Source organism: Rhinopithecus roxellana, chromosome 3 (genome assembly GCF_007565055.1).
Source record: "Rhinopithecus roxellana isolate Shanxi Qingling chromosome 3, ASM756505v1, whole genome shotgun sequence".
Classification (NCBI taxonomy): domain Eukaryota; kingdom Metazoa; phylum Chordata; class Mammalia; order Primates; family Cercopithecidae; genus Rhinopithecus; species Rhinopithecus roxellana.
The window spans coordinates 131,929,280-131,953,258 of record NC_044551.1 but is presented as its reverse complement, the minus strand read 5'-3'; the positions used below and the strand labels follow the sequence as shown (position 1 = coordinate 131,953,258).

Below are 23,979 nucleotides of genomic sequence, written 5' to 3'. Positions count from 1 at the left end.
CTCAATCCGCTCCCGACATTAAATAAAACTCCAAAAATTAAATTCCGGCCCTCAAACCCCACAACAGGACTTAATTAACCTCACCTTCAAGGTGTACAATAATAGAGAAGAGTTGCAATTACGTGCCTCCGTTGTGAGAGAAACCCCAGCCACATCTCCAGCACACAAGAACTTCAAAAGGCCTAAGCCACAGCGGTCAGGTGTTCCTTCAGGACTTTCTCTACCAGGATCTTGCTTCAAGTGCTGGAAATCTGGCCACTGGGCCAAGGAATGTCCACAGCCTGGGATTCCTTCTAAGCCGTGTCTCACCTGTGCGGGACCCCACTGGAAATTGCACTGTTCAACTGGCCCAAGGCTCTGATTGACTCCTTCCCAGATCTTCTTGGCTTAGCAGCTGAAGACTGACGCTGCCCAATTCGCCTCGGAAGCTTCCTGCACCATCACAGATGCTTCGGGTAACTCTTACATTGGAGGGTAAGTCCGTCCCCTTCTTAATCAATACGGAGGCTACCCACTCCACATTACCTTCTTTTCAAGGGCCTGTTTCCCTTGCCTCCATAATTGTTGTGGGTACTGATGGCCAGGCTTCTAAACCTCTTAAAACTTCCCAACTCTGGTGCAAACTTGGACAACATTCTTTTATGTACTCCTTTTTTAGTTATCCCCACCTGACCAGTTCCCTTATTAGGTTGAGACATTTTAATCAAATTATCTGCTTCCCTGATTATTCCTGGACTACAGTCACATCTCACTGCCACCCTTCTTCCCAACCCAAAGCCTCCTTCGTGTCTTCCTCTCGTATCCCCCCACCTTAACCCACAAGTATGGGACACCTCCACTCCCTCCCTGGCAACCGATCACATGCCCATTACTATCCCATTGGAACGTAATCACCCTTACCCAGCTCAAAGCCAATATCCCATCCCACAGCACACTTTAAAAGGATTAGAGTCTGTTATCACTCGCTTGTTACAGCATGGCCTTTTGAAGCCTATAAACTCTCCTTACAATTCCCCCATTTTACCTGTCTAAAAAACAGACAAGTCTTACAGGTTAGTTCAGTATCTGCACCTTATCAACCAAATTGTCTTGCCTATCCACCCCGTGGTGCCAAACCCATATACTCTCCTATCCTCAATACCTCCCTCCACAACCCATTCTGTTCTAGATAAACCTAGCTGACCCCATAAATCCTAAATCCTTTCCCTACTCCCCTTTCCATTCCTTAAAAAACAGCCCTAAAAGCTGCTCCCACACTAGCTCTCCCTAACTTATCCCAACGCTTTTCATTACACACAGCTGAAGTACAAGGCTGTGCAGTCAGAATTCTTACACAAGAGCCGGGACCACACCCTGTAGCCTTTCTGTCCAAACAACTTGACTTTACTCTTTTAGCCTAGCCCTCATGTCTGTGTGTGGCAGTTGCTGCTGCTTTAATACTTTTAGAGGCCCTCAAAATCACAAACTACGCTCAACTCACTCTCTACAGTTGTCATAATTTCCAAAATCTATTTTCTTCCTCACACCTGATGCATATACTTTCTCCCCTCCAGCTCCTTCAGCTATACTCACTCTTTGTTGAGTCTCCACAATTACCTTTGTTCCTGGCCCGGACTTCAATCTGGCTTTCCACATTATTCCTGATACTACACCTGACCCCCATGACTGTATCTCTCTGATCCACCTGGCATTCACTCCATTTCCCCATATTTCCTTCTTTCCTGTTCCTCACCCTGGATCACACTTGGTTTACTGATGGCAGTTCCACCAGGCCTAATCGCCACTCACAAGCAAAGGCAGGCTATGCTATAGTATCTTCCACATCTATCATTGAGGCTACCGCTCGCTCTGTCCCCCTCCACTATCTCTCAGCAAGCCGAACTCATTGCCTTAACTTGAGCCCTCATGCTTGCAAAGGGACTATGCGTCAATATTTATATTGACTCTAAATATGCCTTCTATATCCTGCACCACCATGCTGTTATATAGGCTGAAAGAGGTTTCCTCACTATGCAAATATCCTCCATCATTAATGCCTCTTTAATAAAAACTCTTCTCAAGGCCACTGTACTTCCAAAGGAAGCTGGAGTCATTCATTGCAAGGGCCATCAAAAGGCGTCAGATCCCACTGCTCAGGGTAACATTTATACTGATAAGGTAGCTAAAAAGCAGCTTGCGTTCCAACTTCTGTCCCTCATGGCCAGTTTTTCTCCTCCTCATCAGTCACCCCCACTACTTGCACTGAGCCTGCCTCTTAGAACCTCTCATTTCCTTTCCATCCTGAAATCTATCCTCAAGGAAATCACTTCTCAGTGTTCCACCTGCTATTCTACTACTCTTCAGGGAGTGTTCAGGCCCGCTCCCTTCCTGACACACAAATCTTGGGGATTTGTCCCTGCCCAGGACTGGCAAATTTACTTTACTCACATGCCCCGAGTCAGGAAACTGAAAAACCTCTTGGTCTGGGTAGACACTTTCACTTGATGGGTAGACGCCTTTCCCACAGGGTCTGAGAAGGCCAACGTGGTCATTTCTTCTCTTCTGTCAGACATAATTCCTCGGTTTGGCCTTCCTACCTCTATACAGTCCGATAACACCGGCCTTTACTAGTCAAATCACCCAAGCAGTTTCTCAGGCTCTTGGTATTCAGTGAAAACTTCATACCCCTTACCATCCTCAATCTTCAGGAAAGGTAGAATGGTCTTTTAAAAACACCTCACCAAGCTCAGTCTCCAACTTAAAAAGGAGGACTCTGTCAAGGATGGAGCCCCAAAACTTGCCAACCAAGCAAATAATTACGTTGAACTCCCTTGGACATTCTGTAATTGGATGTCCTGGGTAGTCCCAATTCTTAGTCCTTTAATACCCGTTTTTCTCCTTCTCTTATTTGGACCTTGTGTCTTTCATTTAGTTTCTCAATGCATACAAAACTGCATCCAGGCCATCACCAATAATTCTATATGACAAATGCTCCTTCTAAACCCTACAGTATCACCCCTTAAAATCTTTCTTCAGTTGAATCTCTGCCACTGTAGGTTCCCACACCACCCCTAATCCTGCTTGAAGCAGCCCTGAGAAACATCGCCCATTATCTCTCCATACCACCGCCAAAATTTTCCACTGCTCCAATCCTTCACTATTTTGTTTTGCTTTTCTTATTAATATAAGAAGACAGGAAAGAACCACATCTATGCTAGACATCAACACTCAACTCTTAACCACTACAGAATCAGTCCAATGCAAAGCAAGGTAAACTTTAAACAGGGAGACAACACCAGTAATGGTTTAGTAAATATGGTAGTAAATTAGAGCGTAGCTAGTGTCAGGCCTCTGAGCCCAACCAAGCTAAGCCATCATATCCCCTGTGACCTGCATGTATACAACCACATGGCCTGAAGCAACTGAAGATACACAAAAGAAGTGAAAATAGCCTTAACTGATGACATTCCACCACTGTGATTTGTTTCTGCCCCACCCTAACTGATCAATGTACTTTGTAATCTCCCCCACCCTTAAGAAGTTTCTTTGTAATTCTCCCCACCCTTGAGAATATACTTCCTGAGATCTACCCCCTGCCCGCAAAACATTGCTCCTAACTCCACCAACCCTCTCAAAACCTGTAAGAACTAATGATAATCCCACCACCTTTTGCTGATTCTCTTTTCAGAGTCAGCGCACCTGCACCCAGGTGAAATAAATAGCCTTGTTGCTCACACAAAGCCTGTTTGGTGGTCTCTTCACATGGACACGTGAGACAGCTAGAAAGTAGGCATAGACATCTGGGCTCTTTCAGCAAGAAGCCACCCATTTTAGAGGACAGAAGGGAATGAAAGTTGTAGTTGCTAAAGCCTAAAATGGGCAAATGATTCTCCAGAGTCTTCTATTGTTGGAAGTGGATCAGTAGAAAGCAAATTCTAATCCTCAAATTCCACCTGCTGGGTCACTATGGACTGACATTATCTTAGTTTCACCAAAGGGAGGAGGGAGGAGGGAGGAGGGAGGAAGGAGGGGGAACAGTTGGAGTACTGTGTACACAATGCTCCCTGAGTCCAGATCAAAAGACTTTAAATGAGATAGATCCAAATGTCTCAATGAGGCAGTCCTACCCTATTCCAGTTCTCTATTTCAGTTTACATAGCCACTCATATTGATACACCTAATTTTGCATTACCTAACAGGCCAACTGAAATATGGTTTCTATTTTTATAAATAAATGTTAATAAACTGCTTTCTTTCACTGTTTCTCTGTTCAACTCCAGAAAAGAGGCAAAAACCAGTGTTTTTAGACATGTGGTCCACAAACCTCTGGAGATTCCTGAGACCCTTTCAGGGGAACTGCAAGGTCTCAATTATTTCATTATAATATTAAAATATTGTCTATTTCACTGTATTGACATTTGCATTAATCAGTAAAAAGCAATGAAGAATAAAACTGCCCGTGACTTAGCACCTATGAAGGCAGTGACACCACACTATACTAGTAGTCATATTCTTTACTGCCACATACAGGGTTGGAAGTGGAGGTGGAGGGAAGCCAACTACACATAAATGTCAATTGAAGAGTAAAATTTACCTCTGTTAAATCTCAATCCATGAGTATATATCTGTTTAATATTATGAGTGATGAAATGAAGGTATACATAAAGAACTTGCATACCAAACTATGCTATGATGATAGTCTGGAGGAAAAGCAGTTGTGCACTTGATTGCGTTTAGAGCTAAAGTAGTTAACTTTCTAATGGAATAGCATTTGTACTTGTAAGACTGATAGACAAATTATGATTATTCAGATTTGGGTAATTTGTAAGGCAATTTCTTGCAAATGAACAAAGTAAGCCTGACAGTCCCATCCAAGAAAAACAACTGATGGTATTTGTGGTCAATGATACAAACTGAACTTTCTTGTTAAAGTTGAAATTTTGGGAAAGTTTTATCATCCCTGATAACTTTGAGAGTTTTTTAATTCTTTTTTTTTTTTTTTTTTTTTTTGAGATGGAGTCTTGCTCTGTCACCCAGGCTGGAGTGCAGTGGCCGGATCTCAGCTCACTGCAAGCTCCACCTCCCGGGTTTATGCCATTCTCCTGCCTCAGCCTCCCGAGTAGCTGGGACTATAGGCGCCCGCCACCATGCCCGGCTAGTTTTTTTTGTATTTTTTTAGTAGAGACGGGGTTTCACCATGTTAGCCAGGATGGTCTCGATCTCTTGACCTCATAATCCACCCATCTCGGCCTCCCAAAGTGCTGGGATTACAGGCTTGAGCCACCATGCCTGGCCAATTCTTAAAACTTTTCTGATGATACTGGTAGTAATATTAATGGTTAGGATTTTTTTATACTGTGTAATAAGATGTGCCAACATTTAGATGATTTATGTAACTAAGTGAAACAATATTTTCCAAATGATGTTACAAAATCATATATGGGTAAAAGATCCATTCAAAGTACAAGACAGTCCAATGCATTTTTATGAGTATAAAATGTGTTCTAGACTACATACTGCAACTAATCTTTAAGAAGTAACTTCCTTGTGAGTGTGGGTATAGCATCAAAGAATATGCAAAACTATCTGAAAAAGCTATAAATAGACCTTTCTTTTACAATTGCATATCTGTTTGAGGCCGAGTTTTCTTCAAAAACATCAATGAAGGCAACATATTATAAGAGAGGAAACACAGAAACAAGTGTAAGAATTCAGTTGTCTTCTATTAAGCCAGACATTAAAGAGATTTTCAAAAATGCCATATTTTTCATTGTTTTCAATTTAAAAAATATAGTTACTTCTCATAAAATGCTATTTGTCATCATGTAATAGATTTATTGTTATTTTAAAACAAATATTTTAAAATGTTCTCAGTTTTAATTCCTTTCAATAGTAAACATCAATAGATATAACCCATATAAACAATAACCCCATAGTGACCTTAATAAAGTTAAACATAAGTCAGTGGGAAAAGACCTTACTCTGCCATAATTCTTCCCATGTTTCCTATGGGAAACGAGGTAGGGAGGGATGAGAAAGGAATTTTTTTCTTTTCTTTTGGGGACCGAGTCTCGGTCTGTCGCCCAGGCTGGAGTGTAGTGGCGTGACGTCGACTCACTGCAACCTCCGCCTCCCTGGTTCAAGCAATTTTCTTACCTCAGCCTCCAGAGTAGCCAGGACTACAGGCACACACCACCACGCCAGGCTATTTTTGTATTTTTAGTAGAGACAGTGTTTTACCATGTTGGCCACTATGTTGGCCATGCTGGTCTTGAACCCCTGACTTCAAGTGATCTGCCTGCCTCAGCCTCCCAAAGTGCTGGGATTACAGGCGCGAGCCACTGTGCCCGGCCCCACTGGTAGTTTTCATACACATTAATTTATGTCATTTAATCCTTATAGAAGTCTAACAGATATGATTATCCCTAATTTATAGATGTAGGAACTGAAACAGTGATTTTTGCCTAAAGTCACAGTTGGTAAGCAAAAAAATTAAGATTATAGTATGTATTTGATTCTGAAGTTCTTACTCTTTTTACCATACCATATTTGTGACAGACCCCCCTCCACCACCCCAACTGGTCAATGTCCAATAAAAACTCATAAATTCAGAGCTATGGTCTTTATCATCATTTTTGTTTGAAATCCAAAGGTCTAATTCTTGAACTGATTTCTATTTCTTCATTATTGGCTTGTTTTACCAAATCCAAGGAAGGTTGGGTACACTTAACAATGGCTGATAATTGAGCTTACAACACAATGTACTAATTTTCCAGTGTCAGCACACTTCAGTATAATATTCGAGTTCTTGCAATCTCATGCTACTCAACATCAAAGGGTAGATTTATACAAATAGGCAAAGGTCTGTCTTCATCGGTTCATGTAAACAAATAATATTCATTAATCAAACCTTTATTTTAAAAATCTCCTGTGTGTCAGGTGTGGTGGCGTGTACCTGTAGTCCCAGCTACTTGGAAGGCTGAGGCAGGAGGACTGTTTGAGGCCAGGAGTTCTACACTGCAGTGAGCTATGATGTCATCACTGCCTTCTAGCCTGCGTGACAGAGTAAGACCCTGTCTCAAAAAAAAAAAAAGGAAAGAAAGGAAAGGGCAGGAGAAGGGGAAGGAAAAGGGAAAAGGAAAGGAGAAAAAAATCTACTGTGTTTACTAGGCTTTGAAAATATAAAACATGACAATATAAAGGTTAATTTCTGGTGATTAAAAACAGAATTATGGCCCTTTAAAGGTTTTATTTATTTATTTATTTATTTATTTTGAGACGGAGTCTCGCTCTGTCACCCAAGCTGGAGTGCACTGGCCAGATCTCAGCTCACTACAAGCTCCGTCTCCCGGGTTCACGCCATTCTCCTGCCTCAGCCTCCCAAGTAGCTGGGACTACAGGCTCCCGCCACCTCGCCCGGCTAGTTTTTTGTATTTTTTAGTAGAGATGGGGTTTCACCATGTTAGCCAGGATGGTCTCGATCTCCTGACCTTGTGATCCGCCCACCTCGGCCTCCCAAAGTGCTGGGATTACAGGCTTGAGCCACCGCGCCCGGCCCCTTAAAAGGTTTTAAAATTAATCAGGCTTGATCATAGTTTCCCTTTTAAATGAAAACTCTAAAATGAAGAAACAGGTATGCTTTGGTGAACAGTTAATGATTATATTTTAAGACTGCCTCATTGAATTGTTAGAAAATGCATGCAATAGTGATCTTGTCAGGTGGGAGCCACTCCTCTCCTGGCCTCATATTGAGGCACTTCAGCTAGAGTTAACATTCTTAGTTTCTCTCCCCATATCCCATTCTTTCTTCCCTCAGGAAGAGTATGACTTACCTGATTAGCACATTTAGGAAAAGAAACTGAACATGCTCAGCTCAGCTCTTCAGGGCATCTTTCAAGTAGGTTGCAGAAAGGATGAATTCTAGTTTACTTTCTACCACATGAAAGGCAAAGGGAATATTTGCAGGATCAGGAAGTCCATTAGCTACAGATCTAAATAAAATTTTCCTGTTGAACTATATCAATTATTAATGCTGGTGTTTTGTTTCCTTTTGTCTGATTCCTATGTAATATTGCTTACTGAGTTCCAAACTGCAGAGTGTAGCACTGAGGTATTATTTTGGAACAATGTTGTACTGTAATACAAAAACATACTTGGTCTTTTTCCCTGGTTCCTGGAATAGAGCTCCTAAAACGCTTGAAATTTCATGAGTCATAAAGTGTCTTTTGTTATTCATGATAATCTCCTGAAAAAAACCCATCACTGAGTTTACGCTAATGAGGTGACTTAGACTGGGGCCTTTAGATAGCCTCAGGATGGGACTGGCCACCAGAAAGACCCAGTGATTAGAGGGTACTTTCAGCTTCGCCCACTGGCATCCAGGAAGGGGAGAGCTTTCAGGTTAGTAAACACACTGATGTGCTGCTGGGAGGGTGGCATGCTGAGAGAGGGGATGGAAGCTCAGGGTGCCCTTTCCCACATACGTTGCTCTATGCATTCCTTCCATTTGATTGTCCCTAAGTTGCATCCTTTATAATAAACTGGTAAACATAAGTATTTTCCTGAGCTCCGGGGGTCATTCTAGAAAGTTATTGAAACTGAGGAGGTGGTAGCGGGATCCCCTAATCTATATTCAGTTGGTCAGAAGTATGAGTGGCTCCTCCAGGACTTGTGACTGGTGTCTGAAATGGGGCAGTCTTGTGAAACTGAACTCTTTAGGGAGATAATGCCAGAACTGAACTGAACTAGTGGACACTCAACAGAAATTGCAGAATTGGCTGGCATCAGAGAAAACACCCCAGAAAGATACTGGAAGGTACAAGGGCCAGGGACCTTAAGAATTGGATTAGTTCTCAATTGAATCTCAACGTGAGAAATGATGTTATTTATTAGTCCTAAAGCCCCAAGACTGTGTGCCAGATGCTATGTTTGCTTTACATATATTATTATTATTTAGAGATGAAGTCTTGCTATATCAGGTTTGAGTTTTGCTAGACTCAAACTCCTAGGCTCAAGAGATGCTCCCACCTCAGCCTCCTGACTAGCTGGGACTAGAGCCATATACTATTGCACCTGGCTACACATATTTTAATATCATTCTACTTTTCAGACAAAAACTCAAGTGCAGCGGTGTTAACTGGAAGTCACACTATATTAAATGGAAGAGCTGGAATTCAAACACAGGTCTGTCAGAGTGCTTTTTTTTTTTTTTGAGACAGTCTTGCTCTGTCACCCAGGGTGGAGTGCAGTGGTGTGATCTCAGCTCACTGCAACCTCTGCCTCCTGGGTTCAAGTGATTCTCCTGCCTCAACCTCCCGAGTAGCTGGAATTACAGGTGCCCACCACCATGCCTGGCTAGTTTTTGTATTTTTAGTAGCGATGGGGTTTCACCATGTTGCCCAGGCTGGTTTCGAACTCCTGACCTCAGGCAATCTACCCACCTTGGCCTCCCAAAGTGCTGGGATTACAGGCATGAGCCACCACAACCCAGCCTTGGACTGTTTTTTTTTTTTTTTTGAGACGGAGTCTTGCTCTGCCACCCAGGCTGGAGTGCAGTGGCCGGATCTCAGCTCACTGCAAGCTCCGCCTCCCGGGTTTATGCCATTCTCCTGCCTCAGCCTCCCGAATAGCTGGGACTACAGGCGCCTGCCTCGTCGCCCGGCTAGTTTTTTGTATTTTTAAGTAGAGACAGGGTTTCACCGTATTAGCCAGGATGGTCTCGATCTCCTGACCTCGTGATCCGCCCGTCTTGGCCTCCCAAAGTGCTGGGATTACAGGCTTGAGCCAACGCGCCCGGCCTGGACTGTATTTTTAACCTCATCTCCATACTGTATCTCTATAATGGTATGATTCTGAATGTTATTCATACACTAAAACAGGAAATAAAAACAGTTATTATCACAATTTGCCTTAAATGACTATGAGCTTTAAGTTGATATAGAAAAATATAAATGCCTTGGAATGCATTATAGCAAACATTCACAATAACACATTTTTATGCTGATTATTAGGATACTAACTAAGCCTCTTTTTCTTCTTTCCAGTTATATTTTAAAAGACCTGGGGGCAAAAAACAAAAAAGAGACTAAAGATAGAGTTAATTGGAGTACACAAGTTTCTAAGGGAAGAAAAATCCTATATGAACAGCAGCAGCCCCTTGTGGTCTAAGGGGAAAAATAGTGTATCTGTAGTTATGGGGGGTGAAAATATGTTTTTATAAAGAATATATGTACATATTTAGCCATTTGACTCAGTTCTCAATCCAACACATTAAAAAACAGATGCTTTAAAAAGTGATCTGTTGCCAAGATGCTTGTTAAAATTTTATCAGTTGAAATATTAAAATTCATTATGAATTAATTAACACATTATACAAAAATAAAATGTTTTTGTTTCATCATTTTACAAAGTACTATAACCAGTGGTGATTAACACTGGGAATTTTGTGTGTCTTGATATGTGTTGCTCAAAAAGAAACTAAATTTATAGGATTACCACTGAATTGATGACATTTTCTGTCTTCACTCTTGAATTCTGTTGGCAGATGTTTTTGAGAACAAAAAATTCCATCTTATTACAAAACATATTAAGCAGGTTTTCCTGCCAGGCAAGTCTGACATGATGTTTATTGCCTAGACCAAATCAATCCCCCTAATAAGCCATAATATATGCTAGCAAGTACACTATTTCATAGTTAAGAAAACTTGCCACATGAAACAGAAAGTTCTTTGATCTCTCATGCTCTGCTCCTAATGTCTCAGAAAAGTGCTACATAATCTACTAGCTAGTCATATCTATTTCTACTCAGTAAGTAAAATAAAATTATACTTTGCTAATCTTAAACTTTTAGGCCCAAATGCTACTTTACTTTTGCCTGTGTATACCATATATTTGCAAACATTTGAAAGGAGACTGGCTATTTACAAGATACTAGAAAAAAGACAATCCAAATACTTGAATATACTGGCAAAATAAAATAGTTCCAGAAATTAAACAATCATTGTTTGTAATACAAATAAATTGAACTTGATTGCTAAAACACTAGACAGAAATGACTTCAGTGGCATTTGCACAGAAGAGATTCAGAACTGTGAACATACCCAAGTCAGAACATCAAAAACATATTTTTGGAAAGAAAGCTTTAGTTTATCAGAGTTGGCTGTTTCTAAACAATTGCAAAAACTCACATGAATCCTGAAAAAAATCAATCAGAAAACTAGGCAACACCAAATATCTTACATATTAAAGAATAAGATTTTTGATGGATGTCAACAAATAATTGATAAATATTTAAGTATCACTATGTGCAATTCCAGGCTCTGCTGATTCCTATTCTGTAAATGTCTCATATTTGGATTTTTTATTTTGCGTCCATGTAATTCTCTTCCCCTCTATCCTCGGCATCTGTTTTTGCTTTCTTTCACATGCTGGGTCTAATTCCTCTCCTTTCCTTCCCATCAGCAGAGTCCACAAATAAGTCTCACTTTAGGAAAGAGATGTTCAAGCACTTCCAACCCAACATTAGACAGATTAGCATCAAGTCACTTTTGCCTATACTCTACACAGTCTCTAAAATTCTATTAACTGACCTTCCTTGATTTACTTGTCCTCTTATGCTCCAGTTTGATACCAGAATAACTTTCATTCCTATGCTGTAGGTTCCTTTATCTAGGTATCTCTTAGGCCTAATCTTTTTGCTTTGGTCTCCATCTAAGGGATTAAATTCTAGTATCAGTTCCTGACTCCCTCATAACATACTCTGTACTAATGCAAAAAGCAGTACATACCTGCTTTTAACGATTGACATGTAATGCCAAAATATATAAAGCATGCTCAAAGATCTAAAGGATTATGGGGAGATCTAGTGGAGAGGCATGAAAATAATTGCTAATATTAATTAAATTATTAGACAAAAATACAAGAGACATATCAGGATAGTATCTGGTAAATTTCATGTAAATTAGCTAATTATTATAAATTCCATGAATCTCAGTAAGGAGAGGTCATTGCTTATAGTGAGAGGAAGAGGTAGAATTTCAGCTAGGTGCTTACAACATGGGTTATACGTGGACAGAATTTTGGATTCAGGAAATAACAGGAATTGCAATTACAGATTCCATAAAGCACAAAGTTTGTACAGGGTAGAGTAACCCCAGTTGTACTCTTAAGAGCAAATGTGTAACACAGAAATTGCAATGAGTCAGGCTGAAACACTTCCATTTTCATCCATAATTTTAGCAGTATAATGACATAGCTCAAAAGGAAAATAGGATATTCTACTTTTATATATTCAGATGAAAATATATAGTTCAAGGTATCAAATAATGACCCTCTATCATTAATTTTTGGATTGTAATCTCAGCTACTGGATTGAGTGGGAAGCCAACAACTGTAGTGCTATTTGACTCTTTGTTTTGGTTTGTTGGAATGTTTCCTCATAGAAAATCAAGTTGCATACTTTAATAATGCAGGACATATTTCAAAAAGTAGTAGTTGTAGTGTGGGGTTTTATCCTGGCTCTACCACCTTATTTAAAATTTATTGTGGAAGATCTGCTCTACAAATATTTATTATGAAGGCTCTGTTCTAGGCTCTGGGATACAGTAGTGAGCAAAACAGACTAAGTACATGCCCTTATGAAGCTTATATTAAGAGTATGTGACCTTTGAAAAATTACTCAAAGGTGCGTGTGTGTTTATGGTACAAACAGGCTTTCTTAGTTGCAACGGAAAGTGGCAGAGGGGAGGATATGATAGCTCCCGCTCCTGGGGCAGGGTTCCCAGACTGAGGTTCCACCCTCCAAAAGCTAAAAATTTTTGACCCACAATCTGATCTGTAAATTCGGATCAGTATTAGTCATACTATTTGTAGAGGATATATAAATATACATACATATTTAAATAAATACTTACATTTATACATATAAATTGTTCATAAACACTTAATAGAGTCCATTAAATAATACCTGGTCAAAAATCTATTTTTGTCATCAAATGCTGTTTACTATATTGTATCATACATTTACTATACATGGCTTCATTTTCAAATTTCAGATACATATTTTGTTTTCAATCTACAGAACAATGTGGTAAAGAAGAAAGAGGGGAAGAACCTACAGTAATTACAAGTAGATTTATTATCTACCATTTACTAGCTTTGTGATCCTAGACAAACATCTGTGTATCAGTTTCCAGCTATAAAATCAGGACAAAATGATGTGATTCATCTACTTATTAGGCTGTCACAAAGAATAGAAGATAATTTCAAATTGTAAATTGGTAAGAAGTATATAAATAAAAGTTAATTTAGTTCCATCATATAAGATGCTCTGTGTCTGAAAATTACAAATACTTGGCATTGGGAGATAAATAGAGAGAAGAAGAGCACTAGTATAAGTCATTTCTAGAGTGGATCAAAATTACTAAGAAATTAATACACCTTACACAAAAAGAACCATTCTTCTCTTTCCCACTACAGGGCCAAACCTTACGATCTAAAAGTATCTTTGAAGAGTGTCAGCATATCTCTGCTATTTTGCAAAATTCCAGAATATTTTAAGAGAAATGATGTTTACTATGAAAAAACATTTCATAACTAAGACTATCGATACAAAGTGGTATTATGTGTTTGGGCCTATTTTTGTCTTTTGGTGCTTCTGGTGGGAACCTGAACTGATGAATGAAATGGGACAAAGAGGCAAAAAGACTTAGAAAAAAGGGAAAAATGACAGGAGTTTAAAAAAGAGAAAATAATTAAAAATAAAACAAAAGGAAAGACAGCAGGTCTCAACAATGAAGCAACATAAAAAGAATGTTGTTTCCTTGGTATAAGAAAAAATAGATGTGAGGATAAACAAAGCAGATGTGAAAAACAGAATAAAGAAAATGCATGCATAAAAGAGAACAAAAGAAAAAAAGCAAAGCAATGGTCACAAGATAAAGAGAAAACAGGAAGAAATAAACTTACGGGACAGATGTCTGATATCTGAAATATATGCTTAATCTGTACATGTCATAGGCAAAAAATTGTTTAAGAAATAAACTTAATATACAATATCATTTTGTTTGCATTTTACATAAACAAGTAGGTACACATTATAATTTCAAACGCCTTATATAACTCATTTCTGGAACCTGGATATCAGAGGTAATCTTTTAAAAGTTTCAACCTGTCATTAAGATGGTGGTTCACAGACTGGATCATATAGAAGAAAGCTTAGTACAAATGATAGAGAAGACGGTAACATCATGACCCCAATGTAATCATATAAAAGAAAGGGGGTGATATAACTGCATTGGAACAAACAAGCTACGTATTGCTTCCAAATATAATAAGTGTTCTTGCTTTTCAAATAATATATTAAATAGTGAGATGCTTTCTAAAAATTTAAATAATATAATCTGCTTGATTCATTATATGAACTGCTTTGAGAATTCTTTGTCAGGATACATTTTTGGGGTCTTGAGAATATATGTGCTGTTTACACCACTGCTTAACTGTCATAGCTGATTCAACAGACTGACCTATAAATAAAATGTTTTGAATGTTTAAAGTACAATTCCAAAAAGTAGAGTGATTATGCCATGAACTAGAATAAAATAGAAAATAAAAACTTAGAAAGCAATATATTTCCCCTAAAAGGTGGTAGGAAACATTTTATTAATGATCTTCTTAAAGTAAATGTAAAAATAGCTCAAGTTGAATAATTTGAAATGTTACTACTATCCTATGGTATAATTTATAAAATGTTATTTTCTCTATGTTTAAATGTTCTGAATTGCTCACTTTTGAGGACTATTTCAATATACTATTTTTCTTAACCAGCAGCATTTTCGACATGTTTTACTATTAAACTTTTAGCATCCATAATAATGGTTTTGAAAATGGACAAATGTCTCATATATATAATTTACAGTATGTATGTCAAGCTTCTGAATATATCCAAGTGTAAATAAAATTGTTTGTGCCCCCTACAGAATTAGAAATCCTTGGGCAGCACTGCTGTAATGATCCCATACTGATAGTACTACAAAGTGCAGAAGTTCACTGGGTAGGACAAGAGCAATGGACAGAGTTCCCTCATTACACACTATCCCTACACTATTTTAGCTTAAGTATTTATTAAGATATTAATTACTCTTTCTCCCTCTATCTGCTTTTAGACATTAGGCTGAGACACTGTAGATAGCTGCTCATCGTAAAACAATGCATTATCTAGTAAACCTTACCCCCCAAGATGAATGTTTTGTATGGAGCATTATTAATTCAGCAGGTTATATGCCTTAGAATTGTTAGGCTACATATACTCTCTCTTATGGACAACATAATGAATGGCATGTTATGTTGTTTTAAAGATATGCTATGTTTCCTTAAAGAAACAGCATGTTTGGAAATTGAACTGGCAAGTTTTCTGCCTTCTGCATCCATCACAATAAAATTATCTTAGAAAATTTTTCTTGAGGTAGTGTATGACACAAAAGGAAATAGAGTTTGCATTTGTGACTTCTATAAAATGTCACACTGAAATAAGAATGAAGCATTTTATAACTCTGAATTAAAAAACCCATTTAATCCAAGTAGACAGCCATGGGAAATAAATGACGAAAAATAAAAAAATTAATACTTTCTTTAAGAAAAACAAAACAATCTATATAAAATAAAATGTACACAAGGTAAAGAAAATAGTAAAGGAAAGTAGTGATCTCACTCACTCTGATATACAATTGCATCATTTCTTTTTCTCTTTGGGGGTTACGATACTTCTCATAGAAATCACGTCGCTTCTTTGTTTCTTTAGAAACTTTATCTTTTCTTTCCCGTTTTTCTGCTGGTTCATCTGAACTATCAGATGATGACTGTACATGTATCTTCGGCTTTTCTACTTCAATATAGTTTTCATTGGGATTTAATACTATAACTCCATATCCTTCCTGTTTTGAAATGAAAGAAGGTAGCATAATTTAAATCTTATAATCCATTTCAATTTTCAAAAAAGTTCTTAATTGCTTCAGACTACGCAATTTTTATATAGTTGCATATTCATTAAAATACTCCTTTAGGCAGGATTATGATTTTATTTTTGTCAAAAGAAAGTCATTTAAAATTGTTTGCTTTTATTGTGTATACAAATAAGCATTTATTATTTAAAAGAACAAAAAACATAATTGCAACATAAAGATTATAAAGCTTAAATTAAAAAATTAATTCAGATCTCTCAGAACCCAAAAAATGATTGAAATAAATTAGCAAATAACAAGTATACTTTCAAATTATATTAATATTTATACTATCTGTTTTGAGAAAACAACCTCTGAAATTGAAGTTCACAATTCAAACTGCATTTTTTTGTATATTTTTCTTTACAATGGCCCTTTAATGAGCATTTTTTATTTGTCTGAGCAGTTAAAAAGGAATAAATCTGATTTAACATTCCAAAACCACACATCTCTACATTGTTATAAACACATAACATCTACCTGTGTACCTTGAATTTTATTCACTTCTTTTCTTACAGGAGGCCAGAAAAATCATAAAGCAAAATAAGCCACTGTCTTACTATAATGTATGGAAACAAGTCTTTAATCTTAAAATTTCTTTCATTTTTCAATCTACGATAAAAATTCTCTTTATTAAAAACTACAACCAGGAAATAAGCAAAGTTCCAAAGTTAAAAAATACAGCTTGTTAAGTTATTAAGGCTTTTTTTTTTTTTTTTTTTTTAAATTTGTAAAACATATGTTTTCCTGTCTTATTTCTTTCTAGCCTGGTAAACATTTCTGTGGTTATAATTAAGAAAACGTTTGATATTTATATTATGTTTAATGGAATAAGCTAACCATGAGAAAATACAGAGAGGGATAAACAATTACCACTGACAAGCATGGGTAACACAAATTTTTGAAGCTATTATATATCTTGTCCTTTCTATTCAATTATGTGTTGTGAGGTCCCAATTATGTCCTTGTAAAATACTATAAGGTCATATTTAAAAGATGTATGATATTATAATAAAAACATAAGAGCTACAGAAAATAGCTCATAAAATCTATTTATTAGAAAATCTATTTAATAGAAAATAAAACTTATAAAATATCCTTACTTATATATAGTTTTTCAAGACAGTAACTGTAGAATCTTCAACTTGAAGTTTAAATTTTAAATTCTTTTTCTGCCAAACCAACCATAAGATGATTTTAAAAAAACTGACAGCAGTAATAGTAAACCAGTGTTAGCATAGACTCAATTATCTTATTTTAAAATATGCTGCATTGCTGCACATGGTTGGTTTTTTTAAACAGTTGACTTCACAAACTACTTACAAACTTCTTTGGAATTATCTTCTGTTTTTTCCTCCAATCGGATGACATTATTGTCTAAAATCATTATTTGGTTTGGAAATTTTCAAGATCACTGAAGTTCTGATTTTAATGATAGGACTATTAATTAAGATATATCATTTTATAATGAGCAGACAGATTGTCACTTGGTGATTTCCTACATATATGAAAACTATATAATAATATATAGCAAACTGATTTACAAAACACCACCCATTCTTCAACAGATGTTCAAATAAAACTTTTAGAATAATGCTTCTTTCACAAAAGGCTAATAAAACACCTTATAAATTTTGTAATTTAAACATTCTACATCAAAGCAAAAGAGAATTTTTTTTTATAGTTTCTTAGCTCTAAGTCAAAAGTTTTGCCAACAAAAGATATTTTATTTGGTCCTGCTTTATTCTAATCTGTATAGCTATTCAAAAGTCTTGTAATTCATTGTGGTCACTGTCAGGTAGACAGATTGTCACTTGGTGATTTTCTACAGTTGGACACACTTGACTAGTTATTAAAATCACATTTGAAGGACGTTCCTACCCCTCTTCCTTGTGCCTCTTACAACTTTTCACGCCCTTCTCAAATTTCAGCTATAACTTCTCCTCCCACTAAAAGTAAGTTAAAGAACACTGTTGCACTCTGCTAAACAGGGTGAAATAGAGGCATTCAGTACACTGTCTCTGGGTGTAAGGAACATAGTCAGAAAAGGTCACCATAGGCCAAAAAGAAAATTGCCTCCTTACTAAATTCTGTACCATGAGTAAGTGGTCTCCTGTCATGTTTCTTCCCTGCCTTCTCTGAGTGAACTGAACTTTAAACACACACACACACACACACACACACACACACACCCCACCCTCTCGTACTCAGGCATTAAAATTAGCAAGACCAAAATAGAAACTTAAAATTAGTAGAGATGAAAATAGTGATATACTACATTTTAATGATAATATGAAAAATTTCAAATTCAAAAATCTCAGTCAAGGTAAAAGAGTGGGACTTTAATAAATTGATATAATGTGGCATTATCTTTGTATAATGAATAAATCTCAAATAAAGGTAAACTCTTTGAACAAAATTTACAGTCACCAGAATTGTAAAACTATTATCTTATTACTTAATCAATAAAAACAATATTTTCATATCTGGCTTATCTGAGCAGAACTTTAAACTTCAATTTTTAGAAATCATAGATTGAAAAATTATCATGCCTACTTAATTTTAAATAGACTCTGAAATTTGATATGTTCCATCTAAATAAGTATTTTAAAAAGGCATTTACAAATCATCAAAGAAGCAGTATTTGTCTAAGTTATTGATTATGTAACTGAAAATTACATGACTCATTTGTTCAGTATCATAAAGGCACAACGTCAGTGTTTCACTTAGGCATCAACAGATGAGAAATGATTCTATTTTTAAATCACCACTATATAAATCAATTGAAGATTTATCATTTAGATTTCAACAATGGATGTTTCTATTTAAACACCCAAGCTATTTAGAAAATATTTTATCCTTTAGATATTTTGGATTGCCGATTTAATTAATGTGACAACAATCAAGAAACACTCAGGAACATTCTCTGTAGAAATGAGAGCTGATATTAATAAATGTCTTTGTTGCAAATTCAATTACCGTTCTGTAAAAAACTAACATTTACAATTAAAATATTTCTGATAAATTAATTAATGCAATATTAACGGAGATCATTCATAACCATTTTATAATGAGCAGCAGAAAGCAGGAGTAAGAAAATAAAGTTAACTATCCCACCTATGTGCTCTAACCACAGATATATAGTAAAAATGTTGTCCTTCGTTTCTCTGTCATATGTAACACTGGCAAAAATTTGCTTTATATAAGCTACGAAGATTTTTGCCATGTCAACATCAATATATGGAAATTAAGGAGTCAAAGAAAATAAAGTAAAACAAAGCAAAGACAAAATGTCAGTAAATTTTACTGTTTTAAACTGAGTAACATTGACTTCTTCAAAAATCAGACTAAATACCATTTTAAAAAGTGATTCTTTCCATTCCCAGTAACTCAAGCAGTACACAACAAAATTAGTAAGAAGAGATGTTAGTGTGACCTTTCATGAATCTACCCATAAAGTTTTATGAAACTACACAATAATATCAGGCATCAAGTATATCTTAAAAGAACTGTGCATTGCTACTCTACAAAGGAAGGCTCCATAACTTATGTTCAGACTCTTAAACATTTTATATTGAAGGATTTCTTTTATATTTAATTATTCCTTAAGTATGCTACATTTCTTACAAGATAAAAAGTTAGGTCATTTCAAATACACATCGAAATCTTTTATCTTTGAAAAGATAAAATGATCAAACCGATTATCTAGCATTCTACAATTAAATAAATAAAACTTCTGGCATCCTTTATAATGATTTATCAAATCAATTCCAATATCCAACATTTCAAAAGACAAAGCATACATAAAGTTGTTAATTAACTCATGCTTGATCACAGTCTAGTAGAAATTAAGGTGATCAAGAGAATATATACTGGTAAAAGTAAGCTTTATATCTTTAATTTATCTCATTCCACTTTTATACTTTTGTTGCTATAATTCTACTTTCATTTTCAGACCTGTGTTTACAAGGTATAAACTATGGAATCTTAATCAGAAACCCTTAAAATTTCATTCCTAGACATAGCATTTTATTCAGCACAAGAACTTGTGATTTAAATAGAATACACAGGTCTTTAGGCCTTCTTTACTTTGAAGTCTGTAGATGCACTTACTAATAAATAATAAATCATTTATCATTCAACCAACAAATGATGGCTTAGGTCAGAGAGGTCTAAAACAAACAGGTGATGCCAAACACAAAGAACCAAAAAGGAAAACTTTGATAGACAAATTATATCAGTACAAATACGCACTTATCAAGAAGATTCTGTAAATAGATAAAATCTTAAAATGCCTGACCAAAACCAGACTTTTGACCCCAAATGAAATCTGATAAAACTGAAGACTTATCCATGTTAATTTACCTAGTCATTACCAATTATAAGAAAAATGGAAAACCGGCAAATTCTACATCTTTTCAAGTATCTTGTGGTTGGCTAAATAAAAAAAATCAGCTGAAAGTACTTGGCTCTGCATATTAACCTGACAATACTGCAAGCCACATGTGACCAGAGAGGTCAGGGGTTAGAGTGGAATCCTTTGACCTGTGGAACTATCTGTTTTGGTCTTCAGGCAAGACTCTGTAAGAGATCATTTTACACAAATTTATCAATCATATTTTTCAAGTTCACCATTCTATCTGCTTGGTTTGAAAGAAGATAGGTGCTCATCCTCAAGGGAAATGAGACCCAAAGTGCTTTATCTATAAACGACATCTACCCATAGACAAACCACTGTCCATTCATCTTTTCTGAAAGATGTATGTTGTATTTATTCTCATCTTTTTCCAAGAAGGGTATGTATATGTCACTGTTGCAACATCCTAGGTGCAACAGTGAGATGAGGTCATGACAACCAATCAGAAGTCACTAGTGAAGCGTTAAAGTAAACATAGCTGTTGGAGCTGCAGCTCTGCTTGAAAAATGCCCCCTCCATTATTTTAGCAATTTTCTCAAGACGTGACCTGGGACTGAAACGCGTGAAATGTCACTTGACTCCGTTTTGTGTTTCTTCTCAATGTGCATTTAGGTAACAACACTCTACTAATATTTTGTAAAATGTTCTTCACAACGATACTTCAACTTGTAGCTTCATGAATTCTAATGCTGTGTGTGTTCCACGGTATAAAAGTACCATAATGGGGACCAATATAGATTATCCCAGTTAAGTTTCCAACTTCAAATAGCTCATCAAGTTAGTCAGTAAAAGAAAACATGCCACAAAAAGTTTTCAGAGGACCACCTGTAGTCTATTATTTTTACATAGCACTTACTCATAAATCATAACACAGGGTAATTAATCAAGCTGTCAAAGAGAAGGTCAAAGGTTATATGGTAGAGTCAGAAGGTCATGCATGGGCTGATAGAGGTCAGGGTCACACCGCATTCCTCATTATCAAGTTGGGATGAGAGACGGCCCAAGCAAACAAAAGTGAAAGCAGATGGAGAAGTGAGTGGATAAAAAAAAAAAAAAAAAAAAAAAAAAAAGAAAATTTCACAAACAAAAAGAAAAGTGAAAGAAGACTGTCAGCTGCCTTCAAATAGAGAATAGAAGAGAAAAGAAATACACTGAAATGTGTTCAAAGGAACTCAAGAACATAAAGAAACTACAGTTTTATTAATTAAATTAACTGAATATAACTTTTCTTGGCCATTTTATTAGTGCATACTAAGCAATATTAGAAAATATGTGTTTGGCATCTCTGTACCTTCTCCAGTTAGATTAACTAAGGTAAGGCAAAGAGTTCCAAGGATGAAGTATAATTTACAAAAACAAACAAACAAACAAAAAACTTACAATAAGAGTTTTTCCCTCTAATATTGTGTGAGGGTTATAACACAGATGCAGATAGTTTTAAGCCATACAACAGATAAATTCTTGAATATGATACAAATATACCCATAAACATAAATGTATCATAAAAGTCCTTTTGAATAACAAAACAGTTATAAAATATTCTATTATTACGTTGGCCTGAATTAGATGCAGAATACTGTGCAAAATTAGCTGTCACCCTTTGCTCAAAATCTTTGTTAATCTCATTTTGAATGTTTGCAGCTTTATCAACACATGCATCAATGTCAGCTCCTTGGTTACTGAACCGCTGTAGTTGGAAGAAGATATAATTAAAATGTTTTGGCACAGAAAAGGTGAAATTGTATCTTCCCTTGTTCCCTTAGGAGTCTGTAAAACACGAAGGATATATTGACAAACACACACCCTTGTCTCCAGTTCTGACATGTCAGGTCATCCAAGCACTATCTATTTTAAAACATGCGCTTTGCACTTACCCATATTATTACCCACTTCATTTCTAACTTTTCCTGGGTTTTAGAACATTATGTTGCTTAAATTTTGCAAATTTCTCTTCTATTCACAATTTACTTATGGAAGGATTCCATAAATGCACAATAGTACCATTAATACATTTACCATTCATTTTGAGGACAGAAATACGATTTAACACCATAGTTTTGTGAAATCTTTTATATTCTTTGCTTCTCATTCTCACAAAATGACACAAAGGTATACCCACACATTTATACATTAAACGAAAAAGAAGTAACAAATTAAAACTGTTGCCCAGTCAATGATATATCAAAATCCCTAAATGAATTTAGGAAATCTAACAGATACCTCTTTATTACATGGTCTAAAGAAGACTTGGATGGGCAGATTGATCTCATTAACTTTACTATTCCTCATGCTAGTTATGCCTGTATGTTTTGAAATGGTGAGTGGAAGTCCAATGTTCTCCTGACTTCTTATTGAACTCTATTATAAAGTTGTGTAAATATAGTAGTTCTCAAACATCTCTGGTAGCCACATGGGCTTTCAAAATATTATCACTTTGACCTAATCATATATCATACAAACATATGCTTAAGTTTTTAAGCTAATTATAAAACCTGTTTAACGATTACAGTACCCAAATCATTCTGTATTAAATATGCCACCTTTCTCTTTCTTCTTTCAATTAAAATATCATGTGTTTAAATTATTTTCATTGGTTTTTCAAGAATATATCAGTGCCTGTGGTCCTAGAGTCTACTTGCAAGTATGAGGACATAACAAAGAATCCTATTCATTCAGTCAATAATTCATTAAACATCGATTTCATACAATAAACATTTAATAAGCAACTACTATCTACCAAGCACTATGCTAGTAATACTTAAGAGTCTACATGTATCCTAATCTAACAGTCACTTTTCATTTTAAGATATTTTCATTCAGTAGAAAATTTTAAATCTAAATTATATATAAATTCCTAAAATGTCTATATGGGACCATTTCATTTTTCAAAAAAAGGGAAATGTGAAAAGGAAAAAAAAGGAGAAAAGAGTAATAATAAAATGCTCCTAATTAGATTTTCAAGAATGATTAACCTTAAATGGTCAGTTAAGTTTGTGTTAAGAGTGGTATTTAAACTTACTCTGTAACAATGAAAATGTAATGTTTGAGGATGTGTGTTTGTGTGTGTGTGCATGTTGTGTTGTATACATTTACATATTTTAACAAGTAACATCATTTCATAATCTAAGGGAAAAGCTTCAATATACATTCATCTCCTAACAGGTGCAAATGAGTATAGCTATGAATTTCTCTTCCCACAGTGACCTATGTCAGAAGATCTTCTCATACTTCTTCTGCTAAATAATTTAATTACTTATGAGTTATGGTTTCTTTGTAACCTTTTAAATGACTAGCTCATTAAAATGCAAAAATATGCAAAACATGATGTCACTGGGTCAAACAGCTGTGTTGGTAAAATTATGACTGTGAATGTCCCCAAGAACATGAAAATATTAATAATTTATATTGCTCATTAGATGGCAAAAACTCTTTAAACAGATTTAGAGACAGATTAATTTTATAATCACAAAATGCTACACTACTTCATGGAAACAAATCTTTCCACCATCTGTGACCCTTTGGTATACATGAAACATATAAAAATTCAAAATGGCTTAAGGTTTTTACATTACAATATGCATATTCAGG

At 35.8% G+C, this 23,979-nt stretch overlaps 1 protein-coding gene across 8 annotated transcripts in view; it reads right to left on the bottom strand.

The window, feature by feature from the left end:
• FAM172A (family with sequence similarity 172 member A) overlaps window positions 1-23,979 on the bottom strand; it is a 528,836-nt gene that overhangs the window by 258,662 nt on the left and 246,195 nt on the right. For 7 of the 8 annotated variants that reach the window (XM_030927233.1, XM_030927235.1, XM_030927236.1 and 4 more), the window contains one exon: window positions 15,690-15,908. The exons of the other annotated variant lie outside the window; for it this stretch is intronic. In XM_030927233.1, the coding sequence (XP_030783093.1) occupies window positions 15,690-15,908 (219 nt within the window). The remainder of the gene's footprint in view (window positions 1-15,689; window positions 15,909-23,979) is intronic. 8 annotated transcript variants of the gene reach the window in all.